The 18915-nt window shown below is 36.6% G+C and overlaps 1 protein-coding gene across 1 annotated transcript; it reads left to right on the top strand.

Moving 5' to 3' along the window:
* The first annotated feature begins 18344 nt into the window (after nucleotides 1–18344).
* On the top strand, nucleotides 18345–18863 carry LOC148581450 (uncharacterized). The gene has a single exon (XM_088492381.1). It carries the CDS (start codon nucleotides 18345–18347, stop codon nucleotides 18861–18863), a length of 519 nt encoding a protein of 172 aa, XP_088348507.1.
* The last annotated feature ends 52 nt before the right edge of the window (nucleotides 18864–18915 follow it).

Genomic DNA, 18915 nt, shown 5'->3' with positions numbered 1-18915 from the left:
CCATTGCAGGATTCTCAGGGTCATAAGCTTCTTCTTCAGAGAAAGCTTTCTTAGTACTGACGGATGCAGCTTGCATTCCAGTCAGACTCTGAGAAATCATATTGACTTGCTGAGTCAATATTTTATTCTGAGCCAATATTGCATTCAGAGTATCAATCTCAAGAACTCCTTTCTTCTGAGTTGTCCCATTATTCACGGGATTTCTTTCAGAAGTGTACATGAACTAGTTATTTGTAACCATTTCAATGAGTTCCTGGGCTTCTACAGGCGTCTTCTTCAGATGAAGAGATCCACCAGCAAAGTGATCCAATGACATCTTGGACAATTCAAACAGACCATCATAGAATATACATAAGATGCTCCATTCTGAAAGCATGTCAGAAGGACACCTTCTGATCAATTGCTTGTATCTTTCCTAAGCTTCATAAAGGGATTCACCTTCCTTCTGTCTGAAGGTTTGGACTTCCACTCTAAGCTTGCTCAACTTTTGAGGTGGAAAAAATTTGGCCAAGAAAGCATTGACTAACTTTTCCCCAGAGTTCAGGCTTTCTTTAGGTTGTGAGTCCAACCATGTCCTAGCTCTGTCTCTTACAGCAAAGGGAAAAAGCATAAGTCTGTAGACCTTAGGATTAACTCCATTGGTCTTAACAGTGTCACAGATTTACAAGAATTCAGCTAAAAACTGATGAGGATCTTCCAATGGAAGTCCATGAAACTTGCAATTCTGCTGCATTAGAGAAACTAATTGAGGCTTAAGCTCAAAGTTGTTTGCTCCAATTGTAGGAATTGAGATGCTTCTTCCATAGAAGTCAGAAGTGGGTGCAGTAAAGTCACCAAACATCTTCCTTGCATCTCCACCATGGTTGTTATTTTCGGCTGCCATGTCTTCTTCTTTTTCGAAAATTTTTGTTAGGTCCTCTCTAGAGTGTTGTGCTTTAGCTTCTCTTAGCTTCCTCTTCAGAGTCCTTTCAGGTTCAGGATCAGCTTCAACAAGAATGTTCTTATCCTTGCTCCTGCTCATATGAAAAAGAAGAGGACAGAAAAGAATAGGAATCATCTATGTCACAGTATAGAGATTCCTTTATGTGAGTAGAAGAATAGAAGAAATAGAATGAAGAAGGGAGAAGAAGAATTCGAACACAGAGAGAGGGAGAGGGTTCAAATTATAAGTAAAGGAGAAGTGTTAGTAAATAAATAAAATAAATAGAAAGAGATGAGAGAGAGGGAGAATATTCAAATTTTAATTAAAAGAAAAGAAAAATATTTTTTGTTTTTATTTTAATTAATAGTTAGAATTCAAAATTATTAAAAGAAATAAAATGAAATTAGAATTTAAAACAATTAGTTAATTAAAAAGAATTTTGAAAAAGGAGTTAGTAATTTTCGAAAATTAGAGAGAGAAAAGTAGTTAGGTGGTTTTGAAAAAGATATAATTGAAGTAGAAAACTTTTAAAATCAAACAAAAAGTCAAGTAGTTAATTGAAAAAGATTTGAAAATCAATTTTGAAAAGATAAGAAGTTAGAAAAAGATTTTGAATTTAAGTTTTGAAAAAGATATGATTGAGAGATATGATTGAAATTTATTTTGAAAAAGATTTGAAAAGGAAATTAAAAAGATTTTATTTTTGAAATTAAAGTTGATTACTTGACTAACAAGAAACTAAAAGATATGATTCTAGAATTTAAAGATTGAACCTTTCTTAATAGGCAAGTAACAACTTGAAATTTTTGAATCAAAATATTAAATGTTAGTACTGAATTCGAAAATATGAAATAAAAAGTAAGAAAAAGATTTTGAAAATCAATTTTAAAATTTTCAAAAAATAGGAAAGAAAAATGAAAAAGATTTGATTTTTGAAAAAGATTTGAAAAGATAGAATTTTTAAATTAAAATTTTGACTTGACTAACAAAAAACAACTAAATTTTAAAAATGTTTTACCAAATCAACTCAAATTTTCGAAATTTATGATTGAAATAAGGAAAAGATATATTTTTGAGTTTTGAATTTTAATGATGAGAGAAAAACACAAAAATGGCACAAAACATAAAAGTTTAAGATTAAAACAAAAATGCATGCAAGAACACTTTGAATGTCAAGATGAACACCAAGAACACTTTGAAGATCATGATGAACATCAAGAACATATTTTTGAAAATTTTTAAGAAAAGAAAGACATGCAAGACACCAAACTTAAAAATTTTTAAACTATAGACACTAATAATTCAAGAATGCATATGAAAAAAAGAAAAGACACAAAACAAGAAAATTTAAAGATCAAACAAGGAAAATCGTCAAGAACAACTTGAAGATCAAAGAAGAACACAATTATTTTTCGGAAATTTAAGAAAAAGAAAAACATGCAATTGACACCAAACTTAAAATTTGACAAAAGACTCAAACAAGAAACACAAAAAAAATTTTTTTATTTTATTAAATTTTTTTTTTGTATTTTTCGAAAATTATTTTGGAAAAAGAAAATAAAGAGATACAAAATTTTTAATAAGAATTCCAGGAATCATGCAATGTTAGTCTAAAGCTCCAGTCCAAAAGATTAGACATGGCCAAATGGCCAGCCAAGCTTTAAGTGAAAGCTTCGGTCCAAAATATTAGACATGGCCAAATAGCCAGCCAAGCTTTAACATAAAACATACAAGCATGTTAATGAGAAGTGGAAGCCTCAGTCCAAAAGATTAGACATAGCTAAACAGCCAGCCAAGCTTCACATAGCTCATGAAACTCTAGAGTTCATTCTTAAAAATTCTGAAGAACACAAAATTTTTTTTTGAATTTTTCGAAAATAAAAAAAAATAAAAAGCTTAAACATAAAATAAAATTACCCAATCTAAGCAACAAGATGAACCGTCAGTTGTCCAAACTCGAACAATCCCCGACAACAGCACCAAAAACTTGGTACACGGAAATCGTGATTCACACTTTTCACAACTCTGCACAACTAACCAGCAAGTGCACTGGGTCGTCCAAGTAATAAACCTTACGTGAGTAAGGGTCGATTCCACGGAGATTGTCGGCTTGAAGAAAGCTATGGTCATCCTTGTAAATCTCAGTTAGGCGGAATCAAATGGTTATGAGGTTTTAATAATTAAAATATAACTAAAACATAAAATAAAATAAAGTTACTTATGTAATTCACTGGTGGGAATTTCAGATAAGTGTCTGGAGATGCTTTGTTGCTTCTGAACTTCTGCTTTCCTATTGCCTTCTTCCAACCATGCGTTACTTCCTTCCATGGCAAGCTGTAAGATCCTCTCAGTGAAAATGGTCCTCTACGGTTTCTGCGCGGCTAATCAACTGTCGGATTTCTCGTCTCGGATGAAAAATACCAGGTACAGCTACCGCATGGCTAATCATCTGTCAGTTCCCGCTAGCGTCGGAATAGAATCCATTGATCCTTTTGCACACTGTCACTTGCGTCCAACATTCGCAGGTTTGAAGCTCGTCACAGTCATTCCTTCCCGGATCCTACTCGGAATTCCACAGACAAGGTTTAGACTTTCTGGATCCCAGGAATGCTACCAATAATTCTAGTCTATACGACGAAGATACTAATCTCACGGACTCGGTTCGTGTATTAGTTATCCAAGAGAATATACTCTGGATGTCGTCCAATGACTACGTTGAACATCATGTAGACCGCTTTGTTGTTGTCAGGCACGCGATCTTTGCTAAGCGAGTAACGAAGATTGGGTGATTGTCACGGGTCGCCCCTTCATTCTGACTTAACTGAATTAAGTACGAGAGTATATCTTGGAGAAGAAGTAGGCGTGAATTGAAAGAAAAACAATAGTACTTGCATTAATTCATGAAGAACAGCAGAGCTCCACACCTTAATCTATGGGGTGTAGAAACTCCACCGTTGAAAATACATAAGTGAAAAAGGTCTAGGCATGGCCATGAGGCCAGCCTCTGAAATGTGAACAATGGTCTATAGATGATCCAAAAGATCAAAAGTGATCAAAAGATGTAAAAAAAATCTCTAAAAGTAGCTTTTATAGTAGACTAGTAGCCTAGGATTACAGAAAATGAGTAACTAAGTGCAGATAGTGCAGAAATCCACTTTCGGAGCCCACTTGGTGTGTGCTTTGGGCTGAGCATTGAAGCTTTTTCGTGCATAGGCTATTCCTGGAGTTAAACGCCATCTTGGGTGCCAGTTTGGGCGTTTTACGCCAAGATGTTTTAGGCTGGATTTGAACGCCAGTTTGAGCCATCAAATCTCAGGCAAAGTATGAACTATTATATATTTCTGGAAAGCCCAAGATGTCTACTTTCCAACGCAATTGAGAGCGAGCCAATTGGGCTTCTGTAGCTCCAGAAAATCCACTTCGAGTGTAGAAGGGTCAGAATCCAACAGCATCTGCAGTTCTTTTTCAGCCTCTGAATCATATTTTTGCTCAGGTCCCTCAATTTCAGCCAGAAAATACCTGAAATCACAGAAAAATACAAAAACTCATAGTAAAGTCCAAAAATATAATTTTTGAATAAAAATTAATAAAAATATAATAAAAAGTAACTAAAACTTACTAAAAACTATGTAAAAATAATGTCAAAAAGGGTATAAATTATCCGCTCATCAGTCACCAAGAGTGGAAGACCCACGACATGAACGTCGTCATCATCCTCCTGAGAAGAAGAAGCAGGAGCAGCCGAAGCTCCACCTAGAGTAGTAGTGGTAACTATAGCAACAGAAGCAGAAGTAGGTAGAGAAGATGCCATGATGGCTCCTGCAGTGGAGGTGGTGACGGGAATGGTAGTAGTAGTAGTTGCAGCAACGGTGGTGGATGAGGATGTTGCAGTAGTGATAGTTGGTGTATTGCTAGAATGAAGGCCGGAGTGAGAATCCATGGAATTAAGTTGAGATGGATTTGTAAATAAGGGAGAAGAGTGTTTTCGTAGCAGATGAAGGATTCTCTGAAAATAAAAGTAATGAACGACAACAAAAACTTGGAGGATACAAAATGATTTTTGAAATAATGAAGGCCCATTAAATCCCATTAGGAACATTATACATTCTAGAAACGCGCAAACTGTTTTATTTTCTTGTAACCATCTTTCAAATTTTAAAAATTTAAAAAGGCACGTGAAAGACGCAAGATTAAGTAAAATCTATCATTTCATACTTTGAAACAATAAGTTTTAAGGGACAATTTGTTAGTACGAATTTAAACCTGTAAAAAATTTTGATTATAATTCATAGGAAGTCGAAATGCGATTAATGGCTCGGACACTTGGCTATAGGGGAATCCTCCTTTGACTATGATAAGAATAAAGGATAACCGAGGTCGAAGGCTTGATGATTTGAGGAAGGTCGTCGAGAAGCAGGGTCGAAACCAGATACACCATGTGATAATTGTGGACATGATGCAAGAACGTGTGCTTTGAAGGCTTAGGCAAGCCAGAACGTGAGGAGACCACTATATGAATTCTTTAGGATCAAGACAAGATCGTGACCTGAAAAAAAGGTGGAACCAGGTCATGGTCAATATTCTTTAGGGGTAAGTATATGCTTGTGATCTATAAATAGGATAAACTTAGAAGAGCTCAAGGACTTCAATAAAAAAAATACTAGATCATCGCACAAACTCTACAAAAATTTTCAGTCTCAGTGAACACACAACAAAAAATCATAGTGTGCAAGTGCATATAAGTATTAGAAGTCTACTTTTATTTTTATTTTCTTTTCATTCCCTTTTGTTTCTGTTCATTTAATCCATTTTATTTCTTTATTTTAAATATTTTATTATTATTTTGCTTTTCTTCAAACTTAATTTTACATTTTTATTTATTTATAGCTTTTCTTTATTTTGTTTATTTTCTTATTATGATTTACCACTAAATAAATTAACACAATTCATTTCAACATCTACACTAAATAATTTTTTAGTTGAACCCGCTCTTCTTCAAAAAAAATTATATCTACTCCTCAAATTAAAATCTTGATACAAACTCAAATTCAGCACTCTATCGAGATTACCAAAAATTCAATCAAACAAGTTCAAAATGAACGCGATTGATTAAAAGCACTTACTTGAGAGACCTTACATAAGGCAAAATTATTACAATTCCCTATTCCTCTCATTAATTCCTCTCAAAGTCTAGCAATCAACAAATCTTCGGCTAATCTTATAGTCACCAATTTCAATGTATCTTAACCGTATTAAGATTAAGGGAGTCACTCACATAAAGATGTCTAAAACATCTTTTTTTAAAGATATTTTTTATTAATTAAATATTAACACATATAATTGATTAAGTTGTGTTATTTTTGTCAAAATTAAGTTAAACAAATTAATTTAATCAAAAAAATAGTGAATCAAATCTTGAACCGGTCTAAATTAATATTATTTTTTTATAAAAAATGACTACAATATCCTTATTATAGAAAATGACTAAAATATTTTTTTATTATATAAATATATATATATATATTAATTTTAAAAACTCTAAATTCTAACCCTATAATGACAGAAAAATAAATGACTAAAATTTAGGATTCTCAAAATTAATATATATAATAAGAGTATTTTAGTCATTTTTTATAATAAGGGTATTGTAGTTATTTTCTATAAAAAAAATAATATTAATTTAAACTAATTCAAAATTTGATTCACTATTTTTTCGATCAAATTAATTTGTCTGACCTAATTTTGACAAAAATAACATGGTTTAATCGATTATATGTGTTAAATTTTAGTTATTAAAAAACATCTTTAAAAAAAGACGTTTTAGATATCTTTATTTAAGTGACTCTCATACCGTAATATTAGAAAAAAAAAAGAATAAACTAAACTTATTTTATTTAACATTTAACATTTATTAATTATAACGATAATTTATTAAATAAAAAAGTTTAAACTATTTTAACTGATTTTTTATTATCTCCCAAACATTATTATAGCTGTTAATGTCCAATTAAGTATAAACGTTCGATATTCCCTTCTAGAGCACTAATAGCTCTACACTTCAACTCTTGTATATGCATAAATAACTACTTATACAATCAAGATAATCTCATATGAGATATACCAAATGTCACATGATTTGGACTTGAGCGTCACCTATATAACACTTTAAGCACAATTTATGAAGTTTTACATAGGCTAAATTTAAATTAACAGAAAATCAATCGTAGTGTACAACTATTTTATAATTTTTCCTGATCTACCTCTCTGCAAGCAGCTTATAATTATGTGTTTCCTATTTGTCCTGTGTTACATAAGAAAGGACCAAATGAAATCATGTATACACAGTGAAACGTGGACAACAGATAGAACAAAAGAGAAGTGTAGTAGTGTTTCAAACACGTACCTAGCTGTATTGCTTGGAAATGGTTTAAAAACGTTGCGTGAGTTTTTTTTATTCGAGAGGGTAACGACACAAAAGAGTAGGGCAGTTACAGTTGTACCATGTCTTAGACGATGTGATTTGTTTCCCAAAAAAAGGAACTTTATGGTACCTGAGATAGCGAGATTTTATGTACATATATATACGTAAATCAAAAGTATTATTCGCACATCAAAATCAATCACTAAAATTAATTATTAATATATTTATATTTAAATACATATATGATTTAATTTATTTTTAATATATATTTATATTTTAATATGTATTTTATATTAATAATCTATTTTAATGACTAATTTTAATTTTAATATATATGTAGTATAGTGGATACATACATAAATGAATTTGACTCTGATCTACTTGTTATAGTCTGGTTATAATTCACGTATAAGTCCACCATTGATTTTTAAAAATAATAAAGTAATTTTTCATTTATAATTCTTTATGACTCTGTTTGTAATTGACCAATAACTATATTTCTGTGATACTTATAAAAGTAATATCTCTATAGAAAAATGATGTTTTGAATCTTCAATTTAGTTACTCTAAAAAAAATACTTAAAATTGATTTGAGTATAAGAATATCTTTTGTAAATACTCACACTTAATATTCTACTTCAGTCAATAATATATATCTTATTCATCAGGAAGGATCTGAATTTACTTCGAGATGGACGAGTTATACAAGATGAAGTCACTGGTTGAACAAAAACAACCCTATTTTTTGCAATCCCCATACGAATTGCATATATTAATGTCGGCACCTAGCATAACAAACTTAATATTTGGGTATCAAATAGTGAGCGTGGCACAAATTTCTCCATGCTGCCTCATGGTATATTTGCCACAAGTAATAGATCGGTGGGTCAACTTTCTTGTCATGCACTTTTATCATTTAGTATTTGTTTATTTGTTTTTTATGAGATAAGGTAAGAAACAGAAGAAATAAGAATACAAAAGGGTAGGAAATTGAATAGGTTATGGATAAAGTTGACCCACCAGAACCTCCTTGCTTGTTTGGTAATTCTGCAATACACGACACATGCATGAATATAGGATATGTTAAGTTCCTAAGTTTTCATGGGTTCAGGTGATGTGGACTTTATTTGTTTTGTTACCAAAGATGTGGTTGATATTTAATAAAGTCATGCATGTAATTATACAAGTGTGTGTTGTCCCAAAACCACATTCGTGTGTATTAGTTCCTCTAAGTTCAAGTAGAATTTATTAGAATAATACTACACATTTAAATCTTTTTATAAATTAAAGTTTAGTTTAATAAAATTTTTATTTTTTAAAAGTAGTTTATAAAAATTAACTTTTAAAAAATAGCATTTTAAAAAATATAATATTTATATTTGGTAAATCAAATTAAAAATAATTTTTTATAAACACAAGCAATAATAATTATGTTTGGTAAAATAATTTTTAAAATTTAAAAATACTATAAAAGATATAAATTTAAGCGTTAAATTTAAAAATTAGTTAATATATAAGATTATATTAGACTTTTAAATTTTGAAAACCACAAGTCAACTTTAAAAAGCTCCACCTTAATTGCTTTTAAAAGTATCACGATCTTTTAAAAGCTGCAAGCACAAGTACATGATCTTCTTGGTTTACCGAACACAAAACGGAGAGCTTGTGCACAAGCACCTTTTCGAAAAGTTTTACCAAACCAAACCTAAATCTAACTAAGTTAAATAATAAAATTTAAAATAATGCTAGTTATACCTTATTTTTGTTATGTTAGATCAATATAGTTGGATTTAATTAACAAAAAATTTAAATGTATAACATTTATGCATAATTTAATTAAATGATGATTAATAATCAAGCAAAGGCACTTTTGTGTTTTTTGTGGTTTTTTTTTAATTTTTTACATTATCTTTAAATCTGTTAAACTAAGGACTAATCGGCTATGAATCCGAACTCTATTTATAAGGCAAGATTTGAACCCCCAATACTTATTTAAGCAGATGAGTGAAATAACCACTCAACTAACCCACGTTGATTTTATTTTATTTTTTTCCACGACATCTCCTAATTCGGCAAGTCAAAGACTAATCTGTCGTGGATCGAAATTCTATCTAAGGATTTATCATTAACAAATGGATTGCTGCATGCACAAAACGGAATTTGAACTCTGACAGTTACTTAAACGGATTGATAAGCTAATTTTTCAAGTTTTTTATGCTACCACACGGAGTCATATGCTTAAGTCATAAAATAGAGGTGGCAAGGTATTACGACCTCTAAAAGTAAAAATATATATATAACAATAGTTGAAAGGAATTTTTATAACGAGGAGCTTTTAAAGGAAAGTCTAAAAAAAAAAGTCATAACGCTCACGTCAATGGAGCATGACGTGTACCCCGAGAAGCTCGATAACAAATCCCACTATCCTAACCTACCACAAAATCCGAAAACAAGCAAGACGAACAGAAACCACAACCTGATCATAATCACGCACAAGTCAAATATCATTTCCTAGCCGTTACCAACGACAACGGAACTCACTATCTAAACCGATAATATTGGAATAAACAAACAGAAGATAACACTTCCCTCATCTATAAAACGAGACCAAATAGCTCAGAGGAAGTCAGGTCACAAAAAACTCACTCTGATTTTATTTCTCTTATTTTCTCAAAACTCACATTCTCACTTGAGCGTCGGAGTGCTTTTTGCAGGTGCTCCCGCCGCTGTGTTTTGCATCACCGAGGTTATATACTGCTCCCTTCCAGACGACGTATAGCTCATATCGAGGCCGAACAGTCACGCAAGGGAGTCGTATACCCCAGCGACTTTGGAAAGGAACATTTGGCGCCCACCGTGGGGCCCGAAATTTATCTGACCCCATAATTCTCTTTATTTAGCTCTTCTTTTTTCCTTTAACAGGAATCCTGATCCCCACAGTATGACTGATAACGGAGCTAATCAACCCACACAAGCAGAGCTTTTAGCTCAAATCGCTGAACTTCAGGCGAAAGTCCGAAGGATAGCCAAATTGTCCATCCGCAACAACGTCGAAAAACAAGAGGAAGGAAACCTCAAGGGCTCGGCTCACGGAAACAATGATCCACTATGTCTCAACCCACCGAAAGAAAAGCTGACCTTGGACAACCCCTTCTTAGAGGAAATTACCAACTTTCAGATGCCTAAGAATTTCGTACTACCTACCTCACTGGAGCCGTATAAGGGGATTGGTGACCCCTGTAACACCCTACCATACAGAGTCTTATGCTTAAGTCATAATTCAGAGATGACAAGGTATTACGACCTCTAAAACAAAATTTAGTACGTATAGTAGTATGAATAATTGATTATAACTAGGAGCCTTTGTAGAAAAAGGGGTAAACAAAAACCGTAACTCAAAAGCGCAACACTCCGATCGATAACGTAACGAGCAAAGGATAAGCTAACGCGAGATTATATATACAAAAGAGTGTCAAAAACAGGAATGTCAAGACTCAAAATCCAGCTGCGAAGATAACCGGTCCAAGCATAGCAATATATACATATAATAAAATACAAAAACCCAAAGGAAACCCAAAGGGACACAAATACAAAAACCTATTCTCCAAATCTCCTATAAGAGGAGTCATCACAGTTTGTATTATTTAATGGAGATAAAAGTATCTAAGCAAAACATATAAACCAAAACAGAGTCCCAAGAACAAGGATCTTCGCTAATCCAGAAGTCTCCAGCATGCTTCAGCGAGGAACCTCACGTCCTGCATCTGAAAACCACAAAATCCGCATGGGTGAGAACCAGAGGTCCCCAGCATGGTAACAACTTCCACATATATAATACATAATAGAAGAGGAAAGCCGAAGGCAATCCTAGAACTTCCTCCATATAATATCAAAGCTTATAAATAAACTAAACTGTAAGTGGCAACTGACTAAAGATTCTTCAGTCTAACTAATACTTCCCTTTCCAATTCCTTTAGACCTCCCAACCACCAGCAAGAGTATAATATAGCAAACACAGTTATATCAGACAAGAGATTTACAAATAGGAACAAATAAGGCATTTAGACAATTAGCAAGTAATATGCAGTCAAATAGGCAATCTCAAACAATTCATGTAGTACGCTTATGATGCATGCCTGTCCCTAGTGGCTGATGATATCATCTGTCGGTTATAGAGTCAACCCGACAAGTCCTGGTAGCTAACCATTGGACTGTCCCTCTGTCGTGTCTCCCCAACTCGAGTTATACTCATTATAAACTTGATCATAATCATGATCCATATCCATCACCCTCACTGGTGAATATTTATGGGGGTGAGCTCATCCGGGGCTTTCACAGTGCCTGGCCACCCTGACGACATAGGATTAACAGAGCTTCGAGTCTCAACCTGGAGCACGTAGTGGCTAGCCACTGCTTTCTCCCAGGGAAACTCTCATCTCCGATAGTGGAAGTGCAAACATTCACAATTCATTCAACAGCATATATGCATTTATACTTAGCCATAATCATGGCTCCGCCGTAACACGGCAATAATCTAGCCATCCTGCTTACGGTTAAATCCATAACCAGCCAATTCATTAACAATTACGGCCCTTCGGCCCATGGCATAACAAGCACTTCCACCGCCATTCTCCGCATCTCACATAATCATCTTTGATCCTCATTGATCATTCATTTTTCCCTTGCTTCACTCGCAAGTTACCACATTCACTAGCCTTTTTCCTCATGCTAAGCATATCATAATGATTTAAGATATAAGTGGTGAGATCGGAGGCTTAGAAGTATGAAATTTGGCTTTTAAAACTCAAAAATCAACTTTGGGATGAAGACAGGGCCACGCGTACGCGCGCTCCACGCGCACGCGCAGATGGCCAAAAACTCATCGACGCGCAAGCGTCATACGCGCGAACGCGCGGGTTGAAAAATATCCAAACGGCGCGCAAGCGTCAGCCACGCGTACGCGTGGGTGCTCTTGCGCCCAGGCACAAAACTGGCACAATTCTGGCACAACTCTCTGGAAAATAGCTGGGCATATGGCGCAGCGCATCGACGCGCCTGCGCACACCACGCGCACGCGTGGATGGTGCTTCCTGGAAGAATGGCGCGCACGCGCCAAGTGCGCCTACGCGCGGAGGGTTATTCTGCTAAAAATTTTCTAAGTTAAAAGCTGCAGAATTCACAGATTCAACCCCCAATCTTCCGACGGTCATAACTCTCTCATTTTAAATCATTTTTCACCCGTTCTTCGAACGGCATGGACATTCCGGATCCAATTTCATTTCTAAACAGATTTGGCACAAATCAGAGATTCGTAGTCCAGGTTATGTCCCGTCAAGGTATGCCCAAAAACCATATTTTCATACAAAACCAAAAAGTGCCATTTTCAAAACAAGCCACTTTCAACTCTTTTCAAAATCAATCAAAACATGCCAATTTCAACCCTTTTCTTTGAAATCATTAAAAATGTACCAAAATCAACATCAAGCCATCCTCAACTCACACATTGACACTTTACCCAAAATTCCCAAAACCACATCCAACCATTTTAACACTTCTCAATCAAATGGCTAAAGGACAAACACAATATCATGTCATACATCATTCCTCATCCCAATTTCCAATAATACTATTTCCAATCAACCATCATTATACATAATCAACATCATACTCACCATCAATATGGTACCACCCATCAATTCAACCTCAATCATCCATCAAGCATATATCACAACATGCATTTCTCACATATCACACAATCAAGGCATCAATATTCATAATCGCATATATGAACACATCATATATCTCAACCATTCAACAACATCAACAATTCAATGCCTATCTTAGGGCCTCTAGCCTAAGTATTTCCTACCACATTACATATTAGATACGAGAAACCGAGACCATACCTTAGCCGATTTCCCAAGCTCAACCGGAGCACTTCCAAATCACTTTTCCTCAAGCTCTCAAGGTCTTAACACCTCCAAAAATAGATTTTATCACACAAAACCCTCTTCTAAGCTTTCCAAAATCACCAATCAAGCTCCAATATTCACATATACACAACCTAGCCACAATCATCATACCAAAACACAAGAGCTCAATACCCAAAACCACAAGTTCAACATTCTCACTAGGGTTTGAGATATCTTACCACACCCAAGGTCCAAGGAGACAAGATTAACCTTCTCCTTCAAGAGAGTTGGGTCCTATAACATCAAAGAGCCCAAAGTCTCAACATTTTACCCATGAAACTCGAAAATAAGGGCTGGAATTCGAAGAGAAAAACGTGGCTTACCTCAAGATTGATTGTATGGGTTTTGTAAAGCTCTCTGCGGTGAACACGTGGCCACAAACGGTGCGGCAATCGGAGCTCTAGATCAAAAGTTATGGTGGTTTGAAGATCAACCAAGGGAGAGAACTTGAGAGAGTGTTCTTCCCCCTTCCACCTTAATTTTCAGCGTGAATGAGAGTGTTGTGAGCAGAGAGAGTGCTGAAAACTAGGGTTTTGGTTTAGTTTAGTTGGGCCAAGGGCCCATTTTGGGTCCGGTTGGACCGGTTTGGCCCGTTCGGTCCAATCTTGGTCCGTTTTCTATAAAATTGGTACCGAAATTCTTGTCCCAATCTCCTCTATCATATTAAGCCATAAAAATAATATTTTTGGCTTTCTAGAATAAATTCTCATTTATGGGTTAATTAGCCGTTAATTAACCGGGTCTTACAACCCCCGGGCTCAAGTAAAAAAATTTCAATCTATGATGTTTTTCAACGGTGCTAACAATGAACCTATACTCTGCTGAGCTTTTCCTACTTATTTAGATGGTGTTGCATTACTTTGTTTTTCTAAACTGTCTGCAAGATCAATCTCCTCGTTTGAAGAGTTGGCAAGGTCTTTCATTGACTACTTCGCAGCTTCAAGGATATACGTACACGGATCTGATTACCTTGGCACCATCCGACAAGGACAATACGAAAGCTTGAAGGAGTACATGACCAGATTCATGGAAGAGATAATGGAAATACCAGACCTAGATCCGGCAATCTATCTACACGCCCTTAAGGCCGGCCTCCGACCCGGAAAGTTCCGAGAAACAATCGCGGTAACTAAGCCGAAGACACTGAAAGAATTCCAGGAAAGAGCAGCCGGACAAATGGAGATTGAAAAACTGCGTGAAGCTAAGAAGACAAAAAGAAAACATCCCAGAAAGGAGGACGACAAACCTCTAAGATCGCCAAACAATAGAGAACCGAGGAAACCATTCAAACTAACTCCAAAGTTTGACAATTACACCAGATTCAACACCAAAAGAGAAAAGATAATCAAAGAAATCCTCAATGCTAAAGTTATAAAGCCTCCAGCCCGAGCAGGAAGCTACCAGGACCAACGGTTCATAGATAAAAGTAAACACTGTACTTTCCATCAGAAATATGGACACACGACGGATGAATGTGTGATTGCCAAAGACTTACTGGAAAGATTAGCTCAGCAAGGCCTCCTAGATAAGTACGTTGAAGGTAGAAGAAACAAGGAAAGTACCCGAGACCGGGAGGAACGCCAACAAGCCTCGGAGGGAAAAAATGACAATAGGTGGTCCAACCCTACTCCACCAAAGGCAATCATCAATTGCATATCTGGAAGATTTGCCGGAGGCGGTGAAATAAGCTCGGCACGCAAACGAAGCTACCGAGCAATGTTAGCCATCAATGGAGCCATGCAACAAAATAATAAAGAATCAAGCGAACTCAAAATCACCTTCAGCCAGGCAGACATATCCACGGCCATCCCAAACTTAGACGATCCCGTGGTGATCTCAATTCAAACAGGCAAACTATTAGTAAGAAAAGTCCTTCTAGACCCAGGTAGTAGTGCAGATGTTCTCTTCTATTCTACTTTTCAAAAGATGATATTATCTGACAAAGCCGTACAACCCTCATCCGGAGAGCTAGTAGGCTTCTCAGGAGAAAGGGTTCCGATTAAAGGTTACATATGGCTAAAAACGACACTAGGGGAAACCCCACTAACACGAACCATAGACATACAATATATTATAGTTGATTGTCCCAGCCTTTATAATATTATCCTCGGAAGACCTGCTCTGAACATGTTTAGAGCAGTAGTGTCCACCTTTCACATATGTGTTAAGTTTTAGGCACAGGACGGCAAGATAGCAACGCTTCACTCGGACCGCCAACAAGCTCAGCAATGTTACAATGCAAGCCTAAAAAAATCGGATCCAAAACAAAAATATCCACAAGAGGTCAAAGCAATTCACAGCACGAATGAGATACTGGCCTTAACAGAACTCGACCCCAGGGAGGACACCCACGAAAGACCTCAGCCAGTGGAGGCGCTCCAGAAGGTCCCCCTGACATCAAATCCAGAACAATTCACCTACATCGGCCAGGCACTCCAAGGAAAAGAACAATTGGAGCTTATACAAACATTACAGGCTAATGCGGACCTGTTTGCTTGGACTCCGGCAGACATGCCAGGCATAGATCCAAACATCATTTGCCACAAGCTCGCCATTGACAAGACAATCTGACCTGTAGCGCAAAAGAAAAGGAACCTCAGAGCAGAAAAGGCAACGACGGCTCTAGAGGAGACCAAGAAGTTACTAAACGCCGACTTCATCAAAGAGATTCGCTTCACCACATAGCTCTCGAATGTGGTAATGGTAAGGAAAAATTTAGGTAAATGGTGCATGTGCGTCGACTTTACAAACCTCAACAAGGCATGTCCGAAGGACACCTACCCTCTACCATGTATTGACAAACTCATAGATAATGCATCAGGTTTCAAAAGCTTAAGCTTCATGGATGCATATTCCGGTTATAACCAGATTCTTATGCGTCCAGAAGATCAAAGCAAAACAGCTTTTATAACAGAACATGGAAATTTTTGTTATAGAGTAATGCCATTTGGTCTGAAGAATGCAGGTGCAACGTACCAGCGACTAATAGACAAAGTGTTCCACCAACAGAAAGGGCGGAATATCGAAATCTATGTGGACGATATGGTCACCAAGACCACACAAGAAAGATCCCACTGCGAAGACCTCATGGAAATATTCAGACAGATCCGAGCATATAACATGAGACTCAACCCAGAAAAATGCACTTTTGGGGTAAAAGGAGGCAAATTCCTCGGATTTATGTTGACCTCACGAGGAATTGAAGCAAACCCAGAAAAGTGCGACGCAATACTAAACATGGCAAGTTCAAAGACAATAAAAGAGGTACAACAACTCGCAGGGAGAGTATTGGTCCTATCACGATTCTTGCCAGCAGTGTCGAGCCGATCATATCATTTCTTCCAGACGATATCAAAGAACAAAAAATTCGAGTGGACAAGCGAATGCGAAACAGCATTCATCGAACTCAAAACTATCCTATCATCGCCACCAGTACTGAAAAGCCCGGAAGTCGGTAAACCTTTATATCTATACCTATCTGTTTCTAATTATTCAATAAGCTCGGCTCTCATCACTGAGACAGGAAAGACACAAAAGCCAGTATACTTTGTCAGCAGAGTCATGCAACCAATAGAACGAAGATATCCAAAGATAGAGCAACTAGCCTTAGTGCTGATAACAACAGCAAGAAGACTCAGACACTACTTTTAGAGTCACACAGTTATTGTAAGGACAAACCAACCGCTGAGGCAAATATTAACTAAGCCAGAGCTGGCTGGCAGGCTGACCAAGTGGTCTATTGAACTTTCTGAGTTTGATATCCAGTTCCAATCAAGGCCAGCTCTGAAGTCACAAATTCTGGAAAACTTCGTTTCCGAACTCACATCTGACAAGCATCAACACAGCCAGACATGGGAATTACATGTGGACGGAGCATCCAACCGAGAGGAAAGCGGAGCCGGAATAGTACTAAAGGAAGGAGACACAGTGAAGGCCGAGCAATCTTTACAATTTCACTTCTCGGCAAGCAACAATCAGACCGAGTACGAAGCGCTCATAGTAGGACTTAAGCTCGTCCTCAGTCTCCAGGTACAGAGCCTAACAGTGCATTGTGACTCCCTATTGGTGGTTCAACAAATCAAGGGAGAATTCCAGGTAAAAGATCCTTTGTTAGAGCAGTATTGGCTCATAGCAAAGGATCTCATTTTAAAATTTGATAAATTCATCATATTACATGTGCACAGAGAAAAAAACATTAGAGCAGACATATTATCTAAACTTGCTACCACTAGGGATAGTACACAAACATTGGCACTATCACAACTTACATTAGAAAAACCCAGCATAATGAGCATCACTCACACAGATGATTGGAGGATGCCCTATCTCGAATATATTAATACTGGTATTATTCCCAGATATGAGACTAAACCCTCAAAATTTCAAACGAAAGGCAAGTCCTTTTACAACTATCGCAGGAGAATTATACAGGCGAGGATTCTCACATCCATTGGTGAAATGCATAGGCAAAAACGAAGCAAATGAAGTCATGAACGAAATCTACGAAGGTGTATGTGGAAACCATATAGGAGGACGAGCTTTGGCGGCAAAGATTATCCGAACAGGATATTACTGGCCGACCATGAAGAGGGACTGCATCACGAAAGTAAAAACCTGCGACAACTGTAAAAAACATGCCGCTATCTCAATGAGGCCCACCGAGGTAATGCACAGCATGGAGGTAAGCTGGCCTTTCCACAGATGGGGGCTCGATATCCTCGGCCCATTTCCAATAGCACCAGGACAGGTAAAATTCCTTTTGGTTTCAATAGATTATTTCTCAAAATGGATAGAAGCACAGCCACTAGCACAAATAACGGCTGAGAAGGTACGATCTTTCATATGGAAAAATATTATATGTCGATTTGGAATACCAAAGGAGATAATATCAGATAACGGTAGACAATTCACAGATAACAAACTGGCATCATTCTTAAAAAATTTTAACATACAGCATCATTTTAGCTCGGTTGAACACCCACAAACCAATGGGCAGGCCGAGGCTGCTAACTGAGTAATACTGCAGGCAATGAGAAAAAAGCTCAATAATGCGAAAGGAGAATGGGCAGAATTGATCCTAGAAATATTATGGAGCTATAATACGACAATACAGTCTACCACAAGTGAAATACCATTCAAACTAGTCTACGGATCAGAAGCACTAATCCCAATAGAGGTCGGCGTTCCCACCCTCAGAACCGAGTTATACGATCAGCAACACAATGCAAGCATAAGAAACGCCGAACTTGATCTTGCCGAGGAAGACCGAGATATCGTCGCTATCAAGCAAAAAGCCATGAAGCAGATAATTGAAAGAAGGCACAACAAAAAGGTGGTGCCGAGAACATTCGATGTTGGAGACCTTGTCCTCAGACGAACAGAGGAAGCTAGGCGACCTCCATCACACGGTAAGCTCGCCGCAAATTGGGAAGGACCATTCCGGATTGCAAAAGTCCTCGGAATGGGGGGTTACCAACTACAAACACTACAAGGCAACTCAATATCTGGAAACTGGAACGTCTCTTCCTTAAAGTTGTACAGATCCTAGCTTATACATTTAGCGAATGAAGGTACTCTTTTTTTCCCTTAGAGGTTTTTTT

The sequence above is a fragment of the Arachis ipaensis genome, chromosome B10 (genome assembly GCF_059453495.1).
Source record: "Arachis ipaensis isolate K30076 ecotype BB chromosome B10, ASM5945349v1, whole genome shotgun sequence".
Taxonomy (NCBI): domain Eukaryota; kingdom Viridiplantae; phylum Streptophyta; class Magnoliopsida; order Fabales; family Fabaceae; genus Arachis; species Arachis ipaensis.
Note: the sequence above shows the minus strand (reverse complement) of the source record. Positions and strands in the feature narration are given on the sequence as shown.

Bases quoted from the DNA above. Each gene is read 5' to 3' on its own strand.
- LOC148581450 (XM_088492381.1), top strand. From the start codon at position 18,345: ATGAGAAAAAAGCTCAATAATGCGAAAGGAGAATGGGCAGAATTGATC.